Source organism: Halichoerus grypus, chromosome 5 (genome assembly GCF_964656455.1).
Source record: "Halichoerus grypus chromosome 5, mHalGry1.hap1.1, whole genome shotgun sequence".
Classification (NCBI taxonomy): domain Eukaryota; kingdom Metazoa; phylum Chordata; class Mammalia; order Carnivora; family Phocidae; genus Halichoerus; species Halichoerus grypus.
The window spans coordinates 7,010,182-7,035,164 of NC_135716.1; the positions used below are offsets into that span (position 1 = coordinate 7,010,182).

Genomic DNA, 24,983 nt, shown 5'->3' on the forward strand with positions numbered 1-24,983 from the left:
GTTTAACACTAGTTAATCAAAGTTATTTTTTTTTCCTTTTGATGACCTATTTTTTCATATACAGACTGGAAATAACAAAATTTTACATGTCTTTTTTTTTTTTTTTCTGCCCAGGTTGATGTTTCCACAAAGTAGTTTTAAAGTTCCATCCATTCAGATTTTAAGCATTTTGATTTATTTAAAAAGGGATTGTTCATAGAAAAACATTACTTTGAACAGTACACAGGACTGGTGGAGACTGGCTATTTCACAACACCAGACAGTACAATCAGTATCTGCCATAGGGCTGGTCCCTGTAGACGCCCTTCGCGGTCCTCGCTGCAGGTGCCTTGTGTCTCGAGTTAGTCCAGTCCTCTTGCCCTAAAATCAGTAAGATGAATCACAATCAGATCATTGCCATTGATCCCGCTGGCTTCATTTTTCAGAATCTAATTTAACCCTGAACCAGTGGTAGATGTCGTACTGAAGACATATATCCCTGATGTACCAGGAAAAAACAAACAAACAAAGGTATTTACTTAGAGAAAAATTACAAACACAATGGGAAATGGTCACCCCACTAACAAAAACTATCAGTATGGGAAGAAAAATGATTTTTGTATCTTAAATGGCAACCAACTTGCAAGAACTTTCCTCTTGGTCACTCATTTTAACAAAAGCTCACACGCTCAAACAGCAAACTGAACTGCTTTTTGCTAAATGTTAAGACATTTATGAATGGGAAAGAGAATGGGAAGAGGATCGCTCAGATTTCTTTTGACAGCAAAAACAAACACCACACAGATAAAGATCTGTGCAGGCAAAAGCAGACAAACATAACGAGCAACGTGGGGATGGGCAGGGTGGGAGAGACCTGGTCACCGCGTCTCCTAGGTCCTTCCCCAGACAGAGTGAATGGAAGTCGTGTTCAGGGGAAATGTAGCCTCAACAATACTTCCTGAATACGAAATAAACTTAATGACAGAATGTCAAATTTCACTCATCATAATACTAAATCCATATCAGACAAGTGTAAGAATAACAAAAGACCTTCCATCATCCATTCAGATCTCCTGAAATTAAACACCTGTTCCATCTCAGCACTTCCAATGAGTAATCTACAAGTCTCCGACAACAACAGTTAACATTTCTGCTGCAACCCACAGCAATTTAAAAGCCGTGTGTCCACTAAGACCAATTTAAAAAGGCTGTGAAGGAAAAATACTTAAAATGACCTCTTCTTTTGATACAAACATGCAATCAACGTCATTCCCTCAAGCTAACTTGCATCCATTTAACTAGACAGCATTCAGCAAACCAAGGTATTTCTCTTAAGTGTTTGTTACAAAAAACAAAACAAAAAAATATCCAAGGTGAGGTCATCACAGCTTGGGGCAGGTGATATAACAAAATGCACTTCAAAAGGAACACCGGAAAATGGTTTTTCACTCATGTTCAGAGAAATGTCAGAACATCCATTAACCAGAATCCTGATTCACTTGCACTGGGTACTAGGCATTTATCAGAGCTTTGCAACTGATTGAAGCTTCCTGTTCTCTGATCTCTTTGCCCTCCAGCAAAGGAGCTTCTTACTATCATTATGTTGCCGCTGCCAATTCTTTTAATTAAACCTGTCCTCCTTCTGCATATTGAGACTTCGGACATGGATTCCCCAACATCTCTACCAGTTCCCACTGAATTAAGTGGGGTTTAGCTGTCTCCCCGTAAGCCAGAGAGAGCCTTACATCCCCTCCCTGGCTCAGTGCTTTTGTAACCTTTATGGAATGACTCCCACTGTAATGTTTTTAAGAGGGTTTGGGATTGGAGATGAATTAAAATATGAAGATGGGGGTGGGACAATCCTTTGAGAGCTGCAGTCTCAACGGCTTCATTTTCCTTCACTGTCGAGAAGCAAAGACACTTCAAAAAGACCTGAGCTATTAAGTGTCTGCAGTCTGGCAAAGGACTCTATAAATAAGAAAATCAGCACATGGCAATCAACCCAAACAGAAAATCTAAGTTGAGAATGTGAACCTACACAATTTTCTGTGAGTTTTTAGTCCTCTTTAAATATTAAATTTAAATCATAAAGGAGCTTCTGAAAATAGCTAGATATGCACAGAAGAACTGAAAGGGAAGTTGCTTTTTCAGTCCAAATGTCTTTATGGATTTCTCCTCAATTCCGGTCTTGAAGGTGCTTCTATGACCACGCCCCCTGCTCTATTTCTGGTTCATGCTGGCTAGTTACTTACCGTAGGAATCGTATGTCTCTTCACTGAGTCCATGTCCATAATCATAGTAATCAGCACCACTGCATTGAACAAAAGGCACAAAGGAAAAAAAAAAGATGAAAACAGGACAAAATAACTTAACTGTGAGCTTAAAACATATTCAGTGAAGTATTCTAAAACCTAAAGATAACCAATCAAGGGCAGGGCTACACACTGAAAGGAAGAATTCCCACCAAGACAGCAGAGATCTAGCACAGAAACTTTAGACCCTGGGAATATCAAAGATTTCCAGCTGCGATATTTAATAAACCTGTCTGTCACTTTAGCCACAGCCACTGGCCAATGAGCAGAGCGTGAGTGTGTCCATGTGTCCTGCAAGGGCAGGCACTGCGGCCATGGACAGGACAGAGAACCACAGGTCCGTCCAACAGAAGGAAGGCAAGGACGTTCCTTCTTCTTTAGCTCCTGCCTACCAGAGAACCCGACGCCGTGTGATCTGATAACAGGGACTAGACCCAGTGTTCCATTTCGTCAGCACTAGGGCATTACTGTTAGGAAGTCGGTGTGATGACTGCGTCGCAACAGGACAGCAGGGAGGCTCCCCGCCAGCCGGTCACAGCACTCTCGCAATGTCCGTGAGGATGGAGGCTGAGCATCTTTGCAAAGCACAGGCACGTCTCTGTTCTAATGTACAGCATCCTTGAGATGGGGGGGGCCGGAGGGAGCCTGTTACCATGGCCATTCTGCAGATATTGCATATTTGCATATTTGAACAGGCATAATTTTTTATAGGAACAAACCTATGCAAAATCTAGATTACTAAACCATGGCAGATACAATTAGTTTATGATGCTATTTTGGTATCCAAGGAAGGGCTTCCACTCATCCTCTCAGGCTTTGCACTTTCCCACTCTACTTAATTTTGTAGGGAAACAATCGTCCTGAATTTGTTATCTTGGATTGTCATCGAAATAAACATTCTCATTATTCCAACCTCATGCAATCAAGTAAGAAGTTCTAATCAAAATGGAAAATGATCCAGCTCAGCTGCTTAACACCTTAGGAAGCTGCAAGATGAATAATAAAATCCATGGTGTAAGTGTTGCTGAGTGCCAACTGCCGAGATCCCACGGAGTCCTCACAGCAGCCCCCTGAGGGAAGTGGAACTGTCATACCCATTTTAGAGATAAGGATGCTGCGGCAGATCAGAAGGCCAGGACACCAGCCTAAAATCTCACAGAGAACAGACAGGTGACACACTCGTCGGTCAAACCCACGCCGGGCTCTCCTCCCATGCTTCCTCTGCCAGGTGAGCGGTACCAGAGACTCATCACTCTTGACGGCTGCAGCACAGCACCGCGATGCAAGGAGGAAGTGGTAAGCAAGGGGAGTAGGTTCCTTTTTGCCTCAAGCATGTGCGGGTAGCTCTTCACACCTGCTCCTCCTTCTGCCAAAAGTGTTCTCTCCTCTCCTTCGAAGCTACCTGCTACTCAGTCTGTAGCCAAAACACTACCTCCTCAGAGAAGCTTCCTGATTTCCCAGAGTTAGGCTGGCTCCCCAGGCCGCTTTCCTTGTCCCCCCGCCCCCCTCCCCCGGCTCCCAAGACCTCACTCTACATGGATGGAGTGAGTCCACAGAGGACGCCTGCCTCCACCACTGGCTGCATCCCATGGCTTCCTGAGAAGGTAATGCTAGAGCAGTTCTGAGCCACCAACCAGGAGGGTGAAGCTGAGGAAGGGGTGCGGAGAAGGGGCGGACAGGGGGACGGCGGCAGGGGCCTTGCAGGCAGAGCAAACGGCACACGTAAGGCGCAGATGCACGGAACAGCCTGAACAATTTGAGTGTCTACGAGTACCTCCATCACACAGAGTTAATAAGCACTGATAAAATGCCGAGGCCAGAATATTCCTCAGCATAAAATGCTTCCTCCATGTGAAAATATAGGTCAGATCTTGTTATCGTGGTTTAATCACATCCTCATTAGTTAATTAAACACAGCGTAACATACTGGTCATGATGGGAGCTCTCCGGCATGGAGACAGAACAGAAGCTCTCTGGAATGTGCCGTGTTAAGCTCCACGGCTTTTTAAATGTTGCCCAGGAACAGAACAGTCACTCCTACAGCTGACCTATTATACCAAGTGGCAACGTGCAATTTTTCTAAGGAGGCACATGGAGCTATAGAGTTTTATAAAAAGGTCTTCAGACTGAGCGCTGACACTCCTAGAGGATGTGGGAGAAAGGCAGGCAGTGTGAGAGCAAGGGCACTCTGCTCAGTGAGACCCCCTCACTCACGGAGTCTCCAGGCGCATGATCACACTTAACCTCCCTCAAATCACTATCCTTGAAGATGGAGCAGCCGAGGCTCAGGGAGGCTGAGCCACCTGCCCAGAGTCACACAGCTCAGAAGGGACAGCACCCACGCTCAAAGCGCAGGATGCCACCATCACCACTATACCAGCGGTGGACTCTGCTCACCGTGGGGCAGCCTTACAGGGGCGTGGGGGGGGGGGGCGGTTCCCTGTTCACTCTGCCCTGCTCTGTCACTCTTCTGGAATGTCTGACTTGCCCCCCCCCCAACCCTGGGGCTTCCAGGATCCCTCCTCGTGCTCAGAAATGTACGGATCCACATGGAACTCACTGCCATGTGATCATGGTTAATTATCACTGCCTTACTTCTCTGTCTGGTCTCAAATTCCCTCTCTCCCTTTCAATAGCCTTAATTTTCTCTTGAGGCAGCAAATTTATCTATGGTGAGAAGGAAACGGGAGGGACTAGCGAAAAAAGGATCAAAGAAACATTCATATTAAAAAACAAAAATCCAGCAACAAGTGATATAAAAAGTAATATTGCTTTCCTACCTCTTAAGGTTTTATAGCTTTAAATATGAGAATTGCCTTTAAAGTAGAATTTTTTTTTTTTTTTTCATCTTGAGGACAGAAATTCAGAAACTAACCTCTTGATGAAATGTCAGTGTTAAACACTGGTCAAGACACCTGAGTCTGAACTGGGGCGTCCCCCTGCCGGGCTCGCTGGGAGAACCGACCCGCCAGCTGTCTTCGTGCTCCGTCCATCAAACCATGGGCAGGTCTGACATTCTCGATGGCTCACGCACGGCATTTGGCCACAAAGTAGTCAAAACAACTTCTCATTTTGTTGACAATAAATTGGCTAATGTTTCATAGAAACTCAGCACTAAACTAAATGAACCTCAGTCCTCTTTCCAAAGGTCAGAAGTTACAGCATAATGGTTCCTCAGACAAATAAAACCCTGATGTTCTTGAGAATTTTATCTGTTGCACAAAGTGAGTTACGTCTTCATAGGCCTAAAAGAATTTCCTTTACAGAGACAGGTCCCCACTGTGTAACTCGAAGCTGTAAATGGCAGGCACTGAAGCTGACCAACAGAGAGGTCGAACAATTGCTTTTGACCCAACCAAGTCTTTATTAAACAGACTGAACAGTAATGCACATCAGTATAGACTGGACATTTGTCTGTGAAGTGCCCTAAAACCATTCAGCATAAAAAAAAAAAAAAATCAGGGGTGAAGAATGTTTCCAATGAACAGGAGGATAAGAGGGAGCATAATTTGGTCCAGCAACGGTTTGGTGATAAGACAATCTCGGTTTTGACAAGTGAAAACTTTAAGCTGACATTTGCTATCATTTCACCCAGTTTCTGATTATTTATTGCAAGACTGTCATCGAGCCAGGAAGCCGGGAGCAGCTGAGCCCCGTTCTCAGACCTGTCAGTTCCACTGAATTGCTCTGCCAGCACTTCGGCTCATGCCCCTCAAATGTCTATTAACCAAAGAGGTGTCCTATTTCCCAAGGATAAACTAAAAACCCAACATATGACAAAAGGGAAAAGACACAAAAAATCTTCACTTATGCATACATTATAATATTAACAATAGGTAAGAAAACACGTTAGGCCAAATAGGCCTCAGCTTCATCAAAAGGGATCCAGGGAAGCTGGTCCCTGAACGGATCAAGAGTGGGCTGCTCGGGCTGGTACTAAGGCGACGTCTGCCCGGACCTTTTATTCCTCCACATTCCACCCCATCTCTGTGGTCGAAGGAAGTACAAAGATGCAGCCTAACTCCTGGCTTTCCTGGAGGTTCTTGGTTCCATCAACCAGAGTCAAGAAATAGACCCCCACACCGAGAGACAACACAGGGGTCAGGGAGCAAACTGTAGCCCTGGGACCAAGTCTACCACTCGCTAGACCTTCTTCTCTCCACTGACAGGCGTCCAGGAGGAGGACAGAAACTCTGAGTCCCCGTATCACCCTGTCCCTGTGGGATCAAGAAGGCAATCCTGACATTTATCTGTCCCCTGCCCTTTCAACCTCTTTAAGACTCTCCACTAATTTCTACTTTAAAGTCACTGAAACCACTCTCATTAGGCCCCTTCCTTGTATTTATGTCAGCTCAGCAAGCTCTACACCACTAGGTTGCTCTAACCCCCAGGACTCATAAAGTCCTTCCCACTTGCTGCCGTCCATCCTCATCTCCTACCCAACTCCACAAATCTTTCATTGTGCCCCTGGAATTTATGGCCCACAATTGGCAAAAACCCTGATATAGTCAGAGTTTCCAGTTTGTTCAGGGCAAAAAAAGTTGTGCTGTCATTCTTTTCGCAGCCATTCCCGTTGCCTAGAATGCTCTTAGCTCCAGATAACTGCATGACTAACTTCATCTTTCTCAAGGTTTTGCTCAAATGACGCCATCTCAACAAGGTCCACTCAGATTATGATTGCAATCCCCTGCTCTGACAACCCTCATCCACAGTACTCTGCTCTATTTTCTTCTACAGCATTTGTCACTTTCTAACATATTATATACGTATTTATTATACTTACTATTTCCTCTCAGTAGACTGAGAATATATGCTCTACAGGGAGGGACTTGGGGCTGTTTTATTCAATGACATACCTCAAGCTCCTTTAGAACAATACCTAGTACAAGGCAGACACTCAGTAAAATTTGTTAAATACATTGCCTTAATTACAACAAAAATTATTGAAAAATTATGTGCCAAGGCAATGCAAGAAGGACAAAGTGTTATTAGTGAATAAAGGTGAACGAGACACTACTCTCACCTCACTTCTAAAGGTGCAAAAGGGAAGGAGTCAAAGGACTTAATATTTTTTGGCTGCTGAATAGACTTGAAAAATACAATTAAAAGGAAGCACTAAGCCCAAGTGTGGTGATATATTTAGGAAAGACTTCTGGGCACTTACTATGTGAAAGACACCATTCTGAAAAATGGAGATACAGAAATAAATAAGGTGTGATCTCTACTCTCAAGAAGCTAACAAAGATGAACAAGTACATTTCCACAGAATACGGTGTGTATGAGCACAGAAGTGTGTCCAAAATACCTTGGGATCAGAGTCTCATAACATTGGGAGGTGAGAGGAAAGTAGGAAGGTAACACGGATCGGCTGAGGGACTGAATGAGGAGGGAAGAAGCAACAGGTGAGTGGGGGTCAGACTACAAAGAAGTTCATGAACTCTAAAAAAAGAGGAATTACTCTACTAGGTCAGATGGTATACAGAGGGGCACAGACAGTGTGCGTGCCTGTGTATTTTCTCTCATTCAACCTCACGACAGATTGATGGAGTAGATATTATTCTTTCCCTTTACATACAATAAAATTTGAAGCTCTGGAAGTTACCTAACTATCCAAGGACGAACACGAACACATAAGGCCCAGAGCTTTAAGTCAGGTCTGTCTGGTACCACATCCGATGTTTATCTGTGAGGATCTGCTCTCTCCTCCTCTATAATGCTAAGGAGTTTGGAGTTAATCCTTTCAACAGGAAAGTTAGGACAGTCTGTTTATTCCTGGCCCTCTTTCTTCATCCTCATTCCTGTGTTATTCACAGCTCTCCGTGCACTCGGTACGCCCTTCAAGGTAAATAATAACTTATGTCTTCAACTTCTCAATTTTTTCTTTTATAAAATTCTCTCTTCCCCTTAATCTTCTTAGTTTCTCCATCCTGGTAACCCCAGTTAGGTTACTTTTGAAATATTGGGTTCTAGCATCCATCTCAATTTTTCTATCCTACTTGCTAGCTCTTTATCCTTTGGTGATACTCAACAGCCTTCTGTTGACTTTGTATCCCGGGCTTCCTAACTGGTTTAGCCTTTGTGGCTTCCACGTCTTCTTACCATATGAATATTTAACTACTTATTTTAGAATCACCTTCTATTCTTTGAGCTCTGTTCTGTCCAAGTGTTAGTTTTTCAGTTTGCTGAGTCTGTTTTTTATTTAAATGCTTACGACATGTTGGATATATGTTCATTTTTTGATTTGAGATTCTCAGTTTGCTTGTCTGGGGATGTTACCTCTTGTTTAAAATAGCTTTCTTCTGGTGGTTGTGGAAAGGGGATAGAATATACTATTGGGAGGGACATGCAAGTAATTTGTCTCCTGTGTCTGGGGCTCCTGGTTGCCCTACCGGGTGGCACTGACGTTTGGCTTTGCATGGCTACAGCTGTCAACTGGGAAGAAACAACACTACTCTGCACTGCTGAGCACCCCTCAGGGCAGGCCCAGACTAGCCTGGCTGCTCCAAATGCAGCTCTCCAATCAGTTCTCTTGGTGTCCCTTGTTCACAGCACTGGTGTGGGGTTACGTCTTCCCTAAACCTCCCCACCACAACAGCACACTTCCTTCCACGGCTGGGGCTTTGTTTCATTTTCCTTTCTCATAGATCTCCTTGCATTTGCTTTTCCTTCCTCAGGAATCTTTCAAATCTTGTTTCTGTCACTTCGTGGGATTCTGAAAGGGGAGGGTGGGTAGAGCAGGTATGTGTTCTTAGTCCATCCTCTTGATTCAATCCTCCTGTCTCTTAAAATCCTTTTTTAGTTTTATAATGCATTATAGATTATCTCTTAATCCTCAAAACCCCTGTCTGAAGCAGACATATTATTTAATTTTACAGGTGAGAAAAATGAGGTCAGAAGATGGGAACCATGTCTAACTCATAACTGTCCTCTGTAGTGCTGATTCCTAGCATGCGGCAGCATCCCCAAATCAGAGATCAGAGGAAGACTGATATCAACACTAGGACTGAACTCTGCCCATGCCTCAATTAAGAATCTGTAATAAGGATATTTTGTTGCGATGGTTGTGGCAATTTTTGGGGGTGGGACGTGAATCTGGAATTCATCCCAGAATTCATCATCAAAGTTAAATTAGTAAATTCTGTGCTGTTCAAATTTAACATAAAAGGGCTGATGTTTTTCTGGATTATTTTGGCCTATTCCTTTGAGATAAAATTTTATCTATAATCATTTTGATAAAAATTAGTATTTTAGCAGACATTTAGTGAATGTTCATTATCTGACAGGAAAAACTGCAGGACCGAGCACACGTGGCCCAGGTAACAGCTCCAGCCCGGTGGCCCCCAGACCAGTGCTTCCATTCTGCTTGGAGCCTGGATAACCACTAAGAATTTTTATAGATAAAGCAGAATAAATGAAAAGTATATTTAAAATGAATTTTGGGACTACTCTTGTTTTCCTATTATCACAGATAACTGAAAGATCTGAAATTCCTTCAGGGTAAGTGGCTAAAAAAATTCCAACCTGCTCTCTGCAAGAGCCCTACTTCTCGAATAGTCCTTTCATAACACTTAATAATATTTTCCCAGGAAGATGCTGAATAAATACGTTTTGAACTGGGCTGCACGGGTCGGATAGAAGAAGTCTAGTCATCTGCCCGCCGCTCTGCTACATTTGGACCTTCTCCTGGTGCTTCGTCACTCCGACTCCTACTGGGGCTGCTCTCTGAACTGAACCACTGCCCTCTCAGATGGGAGAGATGGTGGTAGCATGACACTACTCCCGTCTTCTGTGTTCTGCTAAGTGTGCTGCGGATCTAAATGCAAGGCTGTTAATCTTTTGTCCCTCTTTCCCCGAGGATTGCAAATTTGGACAAGGTAGGTTTGATGTGGGAGGGAGGCAAGAGCCAGCCGCTCTTCCTAGGCACACTTGGCGCTCACAGCATCCCACTGTGGGACAGGCATGCAGTGATGATTATCTCTGCCCTCAGGAAGCTTGTGGTGTGAGGACAATTCTTTGGATGGGAAGGCTGCACAAGGGTTAAACTGCTTTAGAGAACTTGCTCAATTCTTCTCTTGCTATTGGATCCCTCTCTAACTCAGTGCTTTCCTAGAGCATTAATACAATCTGCATCTACAAAATGGCCTAGAGCAGTGGTGGACTCCTAAGAGCCCCTGGCATCCTATAGGAGGCCCACCAAGTCAAACTATTTTTGCGAAAATAAGCTGACGCTATTCATCTTTTTCACTGTGCTCACATTGCAGGCAATGTGGTAGGTAAAACTCAGTGCTTTGGCAGAACCAAGCAGTGGCACCGAACTCTACTAGCAGTTACATTAAGAAAAGTACTTTCATTTAAAAATGTCATGATGAAGCAGTAAGGATTACTAATTTTAATAAATCTCAACCGTTAAGTCCACGCCTTTTCACGATTCTGCGTGATGACACGGAAGTGTGCTATGGGAGCTCCGCTGCTGGCCGCAGTGTGGGCTGAGCTCAGGCTCGGCTCACACAGCCCTTTCTACTCACAGGAATGAAGCGCAGACAGACCACGGTTATGCACTTACATATGTGGCCGATGTGTTCTCAAAAATGAATGAAGTGAGCCTGTCACTTCAAGAAAAAAAATGACAGTATTTGTTACCAATGATAAAATTCGAGCTTGCAGGTATAAACTACAAATTTGAAAAATTAGTATTTACCCCCGTAAATTGATAGCAAGCCAGTACTTAACGACTTCTCTGTTGAGACTGGTGGTGGTAATAACAAATATGATTTTTTGATATTGCACAAGGAAATGGGTCATAGTATTGTGAAAATACGCACAACTCAGTGAACCAGTATTTTTTAAATGACCCATGCATGATGTTTCCAAATCCACCAAGTGGAAAACAGACCAAGGTATTTTAATGTAACTGAGTATGAAAAGTTTATTTACATGGTTTCAGAATCCACATTACAACTAACCTTTAAGAAACTACCACCTGCCAAGTTTTGGTGGAGTATCAAAGAATATCCACAGTTATGTGAAAAGCTGTCAAAATACTTTTCTCTTTTCCAACTACGTATTTGTTGTTCCAACTACTTCAAACAAAACAACGTATCACATCAGACTGAATACAGAGGCAGATATAAGAATCTAGTTAGCTTCTGTTAAGCCAGACATTAAAGAGATTTGCAAAAATATAAAACAATGCCACAATTCTCACTAAATATTTTTGTCTTGGAAAATAGTGATTTTCCATAAAAATAGATTATTTAATGTTAACATGCAATGGGTTGACTACTGTTATGTATTTCATGATTAATAACCATTTTTAAATGTTTCTGTTTTAATTTCAAATATGCTACATGTTAACACAGATACAAGCCATACATACCTACCCACTGTGTGGCTCTTACTAATTTTTGAGATTATAAAGTATAAAGGAGTTTTGAGGCATAGGATGTTTGTCGGCAGGAAGTTTGAGGAAGGCAGAGTTACTATCCTACGCTTGCCTGAAGAATGATTCTTTTATCTGGAAGAACGTCTCACTGTCCAGGTGATGATGGGGGAGGAAGGGCTCACTCACGGGGCTAGCCAGGTGGACAGAGCTCAGTGTCACAAGTGCCTGGCCCCAGATCTAACATACACCAGGATTAAAAACCTAGGTCTTCCGGGGCAGATAGGCAAGAGTCAGGGGACTTATAAGCAAGGCAGATGTGTAGATGCCTCTAGACCCATCAGGCACAGTTTTAACAAGAGGGCAGTTTCAATCCCCTCACTGGTACATGTCACTTTCTAGTGCCTAGAATGTAAGAAAACAGAAACAGACACTGAGGTTTGAAATAAATAATTCTCTTTAGGAATTAAAAATCACACACATTTGCTAGTAATTGGAATACTTAAATATTCAATTTAAATGGCCAGATGTAATTTATAGTTTAATCAGAGAATCCTTCTTTCTCTGAGAAGGTTCAGTAATTCTATTAGCACAAAAATTTAAGGTCTGATTTTTGGAATTCTAGACCTTTCAGAGTTGACATCGTTAACCTGTCAGACATTCCATTGCTCAGGAGAAGACCCATCACAAGACTGACAGGGGAGGGAAAACAAAGGCAAATATAAAAAATGATTTTGCCAGACACCTGGGTGGCTCAGTCGGTTAAGCGCTGGAATCTTGGTTTCAGCTCATGATCTCAGGGTCGCGAGATCGAGCCCTGCCTCGGGCTCCATGCTCAGCATGGAGTCTGCTTTTCTCCCTCTCCCTCAGCCCCTCCTCCGATTTGCCCGTGTGGGTGTTCTCTCTCGAATAAATTAAAAAATCTTTAAAAATAATTTTACCATGTTTCTTAAGCTCAGAAATAAGATTTGGTAAAAAGAGTAAGTGGAAAATGGAGCTTAAAACAATGTGGGGAATTATTCCTGCTCCCTATTCAAACAATTAAGAGTTAACACAAATTTCAGTTTACAATGGAATCCCATTTTAAAAATCGGTTGATACCAAATAGATGTACCATAAACATATTTTAAAAATTGTAACTGAAAATTTATCTCCTATTGTTTTCAGAGACAAGATAGGATTTTAAAGATTTATTTATTTGAGAGCGAGCCAGCGGGCAGAGGGAGAGAGGGAGGGAGGGAGACAGAGAGAGACATTGAGAGCGTGTAGCCCAACAGGAGACTCCATCCCCCGACCCTGAGATCCTGACCTGAGCCAAAACCAAAAGTCAGATGTTCAACCGACTGAGCCACCCAGGCGCCCCTCAGAGACAAAACAGGATTTTAAAATGACAGATGAGAAAACAGAGCCTTTTCTTCTTTACTAATAATAATTTTTAAAAAAATCAACAAAACTGGTTATATTTAAATATGCGTTAGTCATCTTATTTTGTGAAACTGAGGCTATTACAATCTGAATTTTACTGTGACATTAATAATAGTTTATGATTCTGTAAGAACACATTCACCTCACTTAGCGCAAGTCTTGCTGCTCCGCTCTGAAGCCCACCCGGTGAAGTGCGCAAGCGCACAGGCAGGGAGGGCGGGCCAGCGCTGCACACAACCACAGCCTGGCAGGCGACTTCCGGTTCTCGACTTCCGGCTCTCGGGTCCTGCCACGTGCAGCCGTGGAGCCATTTACTGAAGCAAATGCTGTGAGCCAAGCGCTTCAGGCATGCACTCCTTCATTCACTCACGGACTCAATTAAAAAAAATCACTACCTTCATAAAGTTTATATTATAATGGGAGGGACAGGCAATAAACAGTTTGTATGTAAACACGGCGAGAATAAGAACAGTAAGAAAGGCCTGGACTAGAGCTGTTACTTCACAGCCTATTCCGAGAACCTCTTTAACACGGTGTTCTGGGAGTAGCGTCTTGAAGGCAATGAAGGAGGTGCAGCCACCACCTGAGGGGACAGGATCCCAGGCAGGGGGGCTGTCAGGTGTAGAAGGTGGGCACGTTCTTGGTCCATTTGGGGGCCAGAAGGGCAGTGTGGTTGGCACAGAGGGCCTGAGTGGGGGAGGGGGTGCAAGAGTCAGGAGGAAGGGGGAGGGGGTGCAAGAGTCAGGAGGAAGGGGGAGGGGGTGCAAGAGTCAGGAGGAAGGGGGAGGGGTGCAAGAGTCAGGAGGAAGGGGGAGGGGGTGCAACAGTCAGGAGGAAGGGGGAGGGGGTGCAACAGTCAGGAGGAAGGGGTGCAACAGTCAGGAGGAAGGGGAGGGGGTGCAAGAGTCAGGAGGAAGGGGGAGGGGGTGCAAGAGTCAGGAGGAAGGGGTGCAACAGTCAGGAGGAAGGGGGAGGGGGTGCAAGAGTCAGGAGGAAGGGGGAGGGGGTGCAAGAGTCAGGAGGGAGGGGGAGGGGGTGCAAGAGTCAGGAGGGAGGTGGAGGGGGTGCAAGAGTCAGGAGGGAGGGGGAGGGGGTGCAAGAGTCAGGAGGGAGGGGGAGGGGGTGCAAGAGTCAGGAGGAAGGGGGAGGGGGTGCAAGAGTCAGGAGGAAGGGGGAGGGGGTGCAACAGTCAGGAGGAAGGCCGACCATGCCGAGTCATACACGCAGGTAAGGCCTTCCGTTTCTGTTTTATACCTCGGGTGAGATGGAAAGTTCCATTAACCAGATAGGGCAGGTGTGATCAGGAGGCAGGCCTGGGACTCGCCAGGTTTGAGAGGCCTCCTTGACCTCTGGGAAGGGAAGCCACAGGTCAGGAGACAAGGCTGCAGGGGAGACAGAAATCTGGAGTCATCACCACATAAAAGGTACTTAAAACCCTGAGATGAAGAGATCACTTAGGGACTACATGCAAATGCAGGGAGTGCTGATTTTGGATTAAAAAGGTTCCCTGGGTTTTGAATCCTGTCCTTGCATTTAGAAGGAGCATCACCTTGGGCAGGTAGCTTACTGAGTTTCAGCTGCAAAAGTGTCTGAAAATTAAAGGTGCTCAATAAAAACACTGAAGGAAGGAATGAGTGAAGTGTCTGGCTCGCAGCCGCTGCTCAGGAAGGGACTGAGCAGCTGGGTCTCTGAGGAGAGGGTGGTAATGGATGAGTAATAATTAAGTGAGTTCATGTCCACAAAACACTTTTCACTGGCTTGCCACTTCGTCAGTACAAAATAAATGGTGACTATTATTCTTAACCCTATTGTTGTAATTACGTTTGCAAAGCCTCATTTCAGACGTAACAATTACTTTGTCAAATAAAAAGATTTTAAATGTTATCACAGGTTCGCCACAGAATGAGAGACTGAGTTCGCCATTTATAGCTGATGTTCCACTTCTCCACTGTGAAACTTCTAAATTTGCCCTCACTACAAAGTACAGGAACTTACAGGTACTTTGCTGAATCAAAGGGAAGAAACCGACCTTGAGAGATCATGTGGCCCATCCCCTGCCTTCAGGCTAAATTGTCTTAATCATCTGAGAGAAATGATTCTCTCTCCACTTTCAAAGACTTCCCAGAAATGAAGCCTGAATAACTTGCCACAGTAATACACTTGAACAGGCCTGACAGAAAGTACTTGTTTTATGTTTAACCTTAATCTCTCGTGAGACACTCAGAATCCTTTTTCTTTCCCTCTGTTCTCCACAGAGCTGGAGAGTACCACCTTCTGTATAAGGTGGCTCAGGAGGACAGATTTGCACAGACAAAGGGGCCAGGAAGCCCGTGCCCTCGAAGTGCTTGGCAAGCCTGAGTTAAGGAGGACCTACTTCAACCAGGACTAGCTGATGCTCGCCTTTGGGTGGACAGACCTGCAAAGATTCAGCGTAACAGTAATAACAGACAACACTTACCAGATGCCTACAGTGAGCCATTATTGTGCTAGGTACTCCCCACAAATGATCTTTCATCTTTAGAACAAATTTACAATTGGGTATTACTTGTTTTAAAAGTTTAGGTTAAAAACAGTAACACTTACCCACCATTTAAGAAGAAACTCTTACTTGTTACACTATCTCTTGAGAAAGATGATCTTAGTAGAAATTCATGAGATTCAGATACCACCTTCATTGAACATTTGTTCAGATATTTATGGAACATCAACAATGTCCCAGACATTGGGGAGCTTCAGTGAAAAAGATTTGGTCTTTGTTTTTTGTTGTTTTTTTTTTTTTAAAGATTTTATTTATTTATTTATTTATTTGAGAGAGAGAGAGTGTGAGTGAGCGAGAAAGAGAAGGAACAGAGGGAGGGACAGAAGGAGAGGGAGAAACAGACTCCCCACTGAGCAGAGAGCCCAACTCGGGGCTCGATCCCAGGACCCAGGATCATGAGCTGAGCCGAAGGCAGACGCTTAACCAAGTGAGACACCCAGGCGCCCCACGATCTGGTTTTTGTGATAAAACCCGTTTAGTCTGGTGTGCAAATCAGACAGTGTAAGTGGGCAAAGGGAATAATGTGATAAATGAGATACCCATAGCTCTAAAGGAACTCAGAGGCGGGGTGCCTGAATCAGTCTTGGGGGACATGAACATGCTTCCTGGAGGAAGAAAGGTCTAAGTTGACACCTGAGAGAAGAGCCAGACAAGGAGAAGAAAGGCATTCCAAGCAGAACAACATTCTATCCGGCTTGGTAATGAGAAAGTAGCCAGTCAGAGACAGGAAGTGACTTCTCTAAAGTCACGTGTCTACAGTGCCATGGAGTCAGGGGTAAGTCTAGTTACTGTCACCTCCCAGATAGATTCTTTCCACACCACTTGCTTTTCACCACTATCTAACAACTGTCTTACCATATTTTCGGAAAAACAGGAAATATGTTTGGGTACTTTTTTTTTAAAAAGCCATGTCATTCTGGGAGACCAAGAGATGATGGCGATTAGCTATCCCAGAGCCAAAAGCAGAAGGCAGAGAGCCTCTGGGGTGCTGGAGATGTTCTCCTGGTTGCACGGGAACACACACAGGTAAGCAGTCGCAGAACCATATACTTCAGATAGGTGTGAATTTACGTGCTTTGCTGTATATATATGTCTCAGAAGAAAGAAAAAAGTCTTAGAGAACAAAAAACCTTAATTTATTTGCTAAAAGCTAAGGGTCAACAGGCATTTGTTGTCTGTTTAGCATATACTTTTCCTTTCTTTCTTACCAAAAGCCTCCTTGTGAGACCGGGGGTGAGGTGCTAGTGATAAGGCAACAGTCCCCGAAACTCCCTTTCTCAGGCACTTCTGCAGGTGACATAGAAGCAAACTCCCAGAGTGAATGAAGCTTCTGGGAAGTTTCCTAACAGAAGGCTGCCCCAGCCAGGAGGTATGGGCATTCTCCTCTTCCTCCCTCTCCTTTCTGCCCAAACCCCAATGTGATAGTTGGAACCTCCACAGCCATCTCGAGACCGGGAGGAGCCTCAGGACACAGGGTGGGGAACAAGGAAGGAGGAGGCCTGGGTACTTGGTAGCTATAAAGACGTATCCCAAAAGCCTGCAGCTGTTTAGGTTCTTACATGAGAGAAAAGAAACCTCTCATTTGTTTGAGTTTATGGGTAATTCAGAGCTCATCCCAGTCTTAAAAGATAGAGAGCACTGCATTCTGAAATAAGGGATGTTGAGTATCTTTTTCTGATGCAGAAATATCCAACTATGCTTTCTTATTTGAACATGAAACCCCTCTGTTGTGCTACTTCTTCCTATCAAAACCCTGCTTAAAAGGTTGCAGATGGTTCTCTATAATTAAAAAAAAAACAAAAAAACTATGAATTTTGATTAGATTCCAAGAAAAAGGAAAGAGTAAAAAGGAAAGAATTTGTTTACAAGAGTATCTTTAGTTCACATTGTGTCTTTTTTCTTCCTCCAATGCAGTCGTGCATGCAAGCAAGTCTTAGCGATGCCGTGGGCCTGTTTCACAGCCCCCCAAACACTGATGCTGGGGCTGCGATGTCCACGCACTGCTACTAAGACTTTCGTTAGAGACTCACACTCTGATTTATAAGCAGCTTTCTCATCTTACTGTCATTCTGGAAGACGGCCGAGAATTAATACTTACAAACTAGGCTTTGGAGTCCAAAGGTATTATCAGAAGCCAGGGTCCAGCATTTACGTGTGTATAAACTCAGGCAAAGTTAATCCAATTTTCTCATCTGGAGACAAGTTTTAAAACTAAATCATTCAAGGGGCACTTGGGTGGCTCGGCCGGTTAAGCATCTGACTTTGGCTCAGGTCATGATCCCAGAGTCCTGGGAAGGAGCCCCATGTCGGGCTCCCTGCTCAGCAGTGAGTCTCCTTCTTCCTCTCCCTCTGTCCCTCCCCTGTTTGTGCTTTCTCTCTCTCTAATAAATAAATAAAAATCTTAAAAAAAAAAAACAACCCAAAACTAATCTTAAGATGGTCGTGAAGTTCATATAAAATAATATAGTACATACATTAACTCAAGGACAGTTGTTATTAATATTATCAAAGCAGAGGTTCTTTCTAAACAAGTATTATTTTTCTCAGAGTTCTTATTTTGATGTTACATAATTTATTTCTGCTTAGAAAGACAGGACCTCACCTTCAGTGACAGAAATCTAACGACAACAAAAATAACCCAACAGCTAATAGTTTCCCTCTGTTTGCACAGTACTCCACAATCTCATAACCTTATTTAACTTTCCAGAAGGTAAGTACTATTTTGTCCACTCACTTTATTAATTAAATATAAGGTTTCATAAAGCTTACTGTTGGCTTGCTCAATTCACACAACAGATGACAGAGCTGGGATTCCAAGTTAGACCTGTCTTTTGACTCACACTTCAGTATTTGTACTATAGCTGTTAACCGCAACAATGAATTAATTTCACAGAAACACTAACATTTAGAACTAAGATTTCTTATGAAAAAAACACAAGGAAACATCTGTTTTTTATAACATTTTTCTGGCAAAAGAGGATATAAAAATTGTTATCAATTATGTACACACATCAGCACTAGACACCCCAAGAAATTTTAATGAGAATTCTCTGTACGAAGCATCAAGACTGTGTATTAGAATGTAACGGAACATAACTGTCATGGCAGATGGAGTTTTGGGGGGAGCCCTGTGAAGGCAAAGGGTCAGGGATGGGTCCCCAAGTGACAACGAGGTTGGGAAGGTTGCTGAGAAGTAATTTCCAAAGAATGAAGTAAGTACCTACAAGTTTAAAAAATATAAGAAGATTTTTTGGACAGAGAACAAAATGAAGGTTGGGTTTATGAGCCTATTTACTTGTATCTGTGAAGACCCATGTCCAACTACGTTGTGTGCCAAGGCACATAATCTTTCAGTACTGGTTCCTCTGGCTCTTTCCATCGCATTCAAAATGGTCTATCAACATTTTATGAGCAGTTTACAGTATTTCATGGCGTCATTTGTTAATGGAAGTGTTCATGGGATCTTGAATTTGTTTTTGCAGCCAGTGCCGTCATCTGCTCTATGGAGGTATCTTTTGGAAGAGATTTCCGATACATTTGATAGTGGGATATCAAAGTCATTGTCTATTACTTTTAAAGAAATTTGATTGTGATTAGCAATATCTATGCTGTGAAATATTATGTCAGTGTGGAAGGAACCTCACTGACTTTTTATGGGATTGTCAGCATCCTTGTGAGACAAGTAGGACCAGCAAATGGTTTTCAGTGTTTCTGGACAATCTGGTAGACACTAACTTGAATCAATGTGCATATCAAATTATTCAGTCTCATTCTACAAATATGTAGAATTAAGATCATTTCAAGTACACTACCCATGCATAAATTGTATTTAAATTCAAATCCAACATTAAAAAATTCAAATCAAATACCTATTCTGTTTTAAAAAGGCTACTGGTATTCTAGAAGCAAGGAAGACGAAGTGAGCTTGGACCAGCACAGTGGTGGTGGGCACGCAGAACACCTTGGTCTAAAAGAGTCCAAAAATCGTGTCAAATCCTCGAGCCTGGTATTCAGGTTCGCCACAAACTGGCCTCTACTGATCTTTCTCGGGACACTTCCTGCACCCTCCTGAGGCACTCGAGGCCTGAGCCTCGCCGAGGACTACTTATTACCAGCACACACCAAGTCAGTGCCCTTCACCAGACTGTTCGACTGGCCTGCCCCCTTCTCTCTGTTCTGGTTTGCCAGGTGCCTAGTAAAACGGCCATCTATGATCAGCAACAGTTAAGTAGATGACGACTAAACACCAACTCAGACTGGCAGCTTTGTAGCAAGTACTTTTTACAAGTTTTCTTAGTTTTCATTGATGTTACTGCAGCCACCATGATTCCATTCATTTTCACTGCTGAGCAGCGTTCCACGGTCTAAAGACAGTTTATTCCTCCGTGGAAGGACATCTGGGCTGTTTCCAGGTTCTGGCTCTCAAAAATAAAGTCACTTCGAACATTGTTACCTAAAGCTTTTTCTGGATACATATTCTTATTTTGCTGGGATAAAATTATTAGGAGTAGAATTACTGGTATATAGGGTACATATACGTTCAACATTTTTAAAGAAACTGCCAAACTTCTCATTGTTATGCTGTTTTATACATGTATGAGTTCTAGTTGCCCTATAACGTTGTCAACATGGGATGCTGTCAATGATTTTTATTTTAGCCATTCTAGTGTGAGTGTAGGAGTGCAGTGGTATCCCACTGAGGTTTTAATCTGCATTTGCATTTTCTTGCTGACTCATGACTCTGAGCACTTCTCCATATTTTTCATGGCCATTTGAATATATACTTTTGTGAAATTTCTGGTCTAGGTTTACGCCTATTATAAAAATTGGGTTATGTTGTTCTTGATGAGTTGTAAAGTTTCTTTCTATCATATAGACAAAAGTCCTTTGTCAGATGTATGTGTTGCAAAGATGTTTTCCCTGACTGTGGCTTATTTATTTATTTTCTAATGATGTCCTCTGATTAGAAGATGTTTGAAATTTTGATAAAGTAAAATTTCTAAATCTTTTCTTGATTTCTATTGTTTCAATATTTTCTTCTACAAGCTTTATAAATTTAACTTTAACCTGAAATCTCGAACTGTCTCAAATTGACATTTATAAGTGGTATGAGGTGTGTGTGTGTGTGTGTGTGTGAAATCAAAGCTATCCCCACCTACACAAATATCTAATTGTGATAGCATTACTTACTGAAAAGACAACTCTCTACCCTCTGAATTGCTTTAGTGCCCCTGGAAGCACCAAACCAAACCAAAGGCTCTCTGTAAAAAAAGGAGACAGTCTCATCTACTTCACATCTACTTCACTGGCTTCACTACTGGGTTTTAGACATCGGAAAAGTTAGTATTCCAAACTTGTTCTCCATTATTAAGACTACTCTGGCTATCCTAGGTCCTCTGAATTTCATATATTTTAGAACCACCTTATCATTTGGTATCAAAAAGAAAGAAACAAACAAAAATCCCCAAAACAAACAAACAAAAAAACCCAAACCAAACCTGACCAAAACAAAAAAAAAACAGTAGGGGTTTTGATTGGAATTATACCGAACTTACAGATAATTTCAGGGAATCAACGTCTTTCTCAGTATTGAGTCTTCCAATGCAAAAACATGGGGTATGTATCGCCATTTAGTTTGGCCTTCGTTACTTTCTATAAGCAGTGTTTTAGTAACAGTTGTCAGTATAGAGATCTTGCACATTTTTGTTATAATTATCCTTAAGAATCCTCACACATCGCTGGTGGAAATTTAAAATGGTAGAATCACCTTGAAAAAGCAGTTGGGCAGTTTCTTAAAAAGTCAAACATAAAATTACCACTTGAGTCAGCAATTCCACTCCTAGATCTCTACTCAAGGGAGATGAAAACACAAGCTCCACAGACTTGCACATAAATGTTCACAGTAGCATCATTCGTAAGAGCTAAGAAGTGAAAACAACAGTCAGTCACCTAGTAAAAGCATAAACAAAATGCCATATATCCATAAATGGAATACCATTTGGTAATAAAACAGGAATAAAATACCGATAAATGCTATGATGGGGATGGACCTCAAAAACATAATGCTAAGTGAAAAATACCGATGTAAAAAATCATATATTTTGATCACATCCAAATGAAATGCTCAGAAAATGGGAAATCTGTAAAAACAAAAATGAGATTAATGGTGGGCTGGGGTTGGGGCTAGGAAAAGGATTAACTGTAACAGAGATGAGGGAATTTATTACAGTGATGAAAAACAAAAAAAAAGTTCCCAAATAGGACTATGGTGAGAGTCACATAACTTTGTAAATTTACTAAAAGTAATAAATTTTTAACTTATATGGTGAATTTTACAGCATGTAAAATATATGTCAAGAAGACTGTTTATTTTAAAATGATCCCTAAGTATTTTACGTTTTTTGACACTATTGCACATGGTCTCTCTGGCGGAGTGGTCTTCCACTTGCTAACTGCTAGTCCGTGGAAATACAGGACTTGTATACTGAATGCATCACAACTGACAAACTGCCTGATTAGTTTGAGTAGTTTTTTAGTGGGGCCCTTAGGATTTTCAACTACCTGATCATGTTATCAGTGAATAAAGACAGTTTACTTTCAATCTGTATGCCTATTGTTCTTTTTCACTCACCTTCCTGCACAGATCAGGCCTCTCAGTACAACACTGAGTGCAAGCAGAGTGTGGGCAAACCGGCTTTGTCCCCCGTCTTAGCAGGAAAGCATGGAATGTTTCAGTGAAGAACGATGTTAGCTTAAGGGTGTGTGTGTGTGTTCTTGCAGATGTCTTCTGTCAAGTAGGGGAAAACTGTCCCATTACTTCCAGTTTGCTCAGACCTCTATTTATTATTAATCATCAATATATGTTAAATTCTGTCAAACATTTTTCCTGCATTTATGGAAATGATCACATGATTCTTCTCCATTTAGTTAATGTGGTGAATTACACGGATTTACTTTCATGTATTATATAAATCTTGCATTGCTGAGAGAAACTCTATTTGGTCATGATAAGGTAACTGATTTTTGATTTGCTAATATATTTTGGTAAAGGCATTTGCAATTATGATCATGAGGGATAATCTCCCCATCTCAAGATCCTTAATCACATCTGCAAAGTCCCTTCTGCCATGTAGGGTAACATAACCATAGGCCCTGGGGACGAGGGTGTGGGTATTTCTGAGAGCCATTATCCTGTAAACCAAAGCTGTCACCGGCTAGGGTTAACAGTCTCCTGTATCTTCATAGTTTTAAGTCCGCAAGCTCCTTCAATCATACTGAGACTAACAGGAAGAATTATTACAACATATTCTTGGACAGTTAAAACACTTTGTTCCAAATTATTCAAAAATATCTTATTCCAAAGGGAAATTTGAAGTTTCCTATTAAAAAAGTTAAAATTACAGACTGGAATGGAAGCCGACGGACTTTAAAGATACCAGAAGATACGAGACAGACCCCATCAGAGGTCTTTTGCACAGACTGCTGCTCCCACAGATGGCCCCTCGGGCAAACTCTGTTACCTCCTTCAAGTCTTTGATCATCTCCTCCATGAAGCTGAGCATGACTGCCATGTGTAAACATGAGTAGCACTAGAATTTAAGCTCTACAAGGGCACCATCTTTACCTTTTTTTGTTCATAGATACTTATCAAGCACCCGGGATAGTTCTAGGAACACAGTAGGTACTCAATAGTTGTTTGCTGAACAAATGAATGGAAGCCATTACAGAAATTCCAATACTGTATTTCTTTGGGAAACATTTACTTAGCAACATCTGCTAGGCACTGCGAAAAGTGCTTTATATATAACACCCCATTATAGAATGCTTGCTAGTCAAGAAGGATAGCTCTCAATGTTGGCTGCCCAACGAAATTATCTGTAGAGTTTAAAAACTTTTAAGATAGCTGTGCTACACCAAAATCCAGATTAAAAATAATAAACAGAAGATTGGTTTGGGCACCTGCTTTGTGTTATTTTTTAAGGCTGTATCAGTGATATTTCTACACAGCCAGAGTGCGGACGACATGCATTTTCATAGGAGACTTCCAATGCGATCAGACTTTCTACTGTGTTTCCAGGAAAGAAACTTTTAAAACAGATACAGACTTCTTAAATGTTATCCATTTAACTGAAAACCACAGATAGATCACTTCTCTGACCACGAGATATGGGACAGAAAGACGAAAACAAAGGGTCCCTGCTACTGAGAGGCTCTCTGTAAAAAAAGGAGACAGTCTCAGTAGTCTAGTAGGTACTACTAGAGAATGGAGGCAATGAGAGTATTTTGAAAACACAGAAGACCAGCTCAGTGCTTGACAGCACATGGAAGGAAGGGAACGTGCCGTGAAGAGCGGGTCAGGGAAGCTTGCTGGATGGCAAAACCACTGATTCAGGGAACTGCCGCTCCACTGCAAGCAATTTGTCAAGGAAGAAAATGTAAAGAAAAGCAAATCATCCTGTTTGTTCCATCTTGGAAAAGTCTAAAAAAGAAACATGCATGTGTAATTTTTACAGAAATATATAACCACAATGTCTTTAAAAGGTATGTGTGAAGAAATAATGGAAGGAGCCACGAAAGAATTAAATATACTCTCATACTACGCTTTGACATCTACTTCATGAGTAATCGAGCGAATTACCCACAATTCAATATAAGGTTAGACCATCTGTGGGTGACCCGACATGAGGCTACAAACAAAAATCAGAATCAAGAGTGACCTGGCTGCCATAATGGCTCCTACTGGATGGGAAGGTCCTCTCCCAATCCTTTAGTCCATCCTGTTTAAAAATTAATTGCTAGCACTAACAATATTGTTCTATTGGTAAGATCACAAACTGCCAAGGCTGAACATCATGCCCCTCTTCAGAAATCTCCTTTTCAATTGCCATACATGCTTTTCATCTCTCTGTAATCACATTTTCCTTGATCATAAACTTCAAATAATCCAAGGAGTAGTCACTATGCTGGGGAAGCACAAGCAGACCTACTGGAGTTGTGTAACATACGGTATGTAACCATACTGTCTTCCCAAATTCAAAAATTCTGAATCTAAGACTCTTAGCCCCAAGGATTTTAGATAATTACAGTAATGATGGCTAATGACAGCATTTACAATGTGCCAGAACTGTTCAAAGAGCTTTCTGTATATTAACTCATTTAACTCTGCAACAATCCTATGAGGTGCTTACTGTTACCATCACCCGCGGTTTCCAGATGCGGAACCTGAAGGGCAGGTTCAGTAACGGGACCTCAGCTGCACGGCTGGCCAGCGCCGAACCGTGATTCAAATCCAGGAGACTGGCCCTCCACCCTCACTGACCAAGGCCTGACTCGGCCTTCAGTAAGGCGC

The 24,983-nt window shown here is 42.3% G+C and overlaps 1 protein-coding gene across 2 annotated transcripts in view; it reads right to left on the bottom strand.

Moving 5' to 3' along the window:
• Positions 1-257: 257 nt before the first annotated feature.
• The window catches only part of KHDRBS3 (KH RNA binding domain containing, signal transduction associated 3), a 183,867-nt gene continuing 159,141 nt past the window's right edge, over positions 258-24,983 (bottom strand). For both annotated transcript variants that reach the window (XM_036067876.2, XM_036067877.2), the window contains exons 8-9: positions 2,232-2,290; positions 258-360 (exon numbers count right to left, since the gene is read on the bottom strand). In XM_036067876.2, coding sequence (XP_035923769.1) covers positions 269-360; positions 2,232-2,290 — 151 coding nt within the window. In that variant the 3' untranslated portion in view covers positions 258-268. The remainder of the gene's footprint in view (positions 361-2,231; positions 2,291-24,983) is intronic.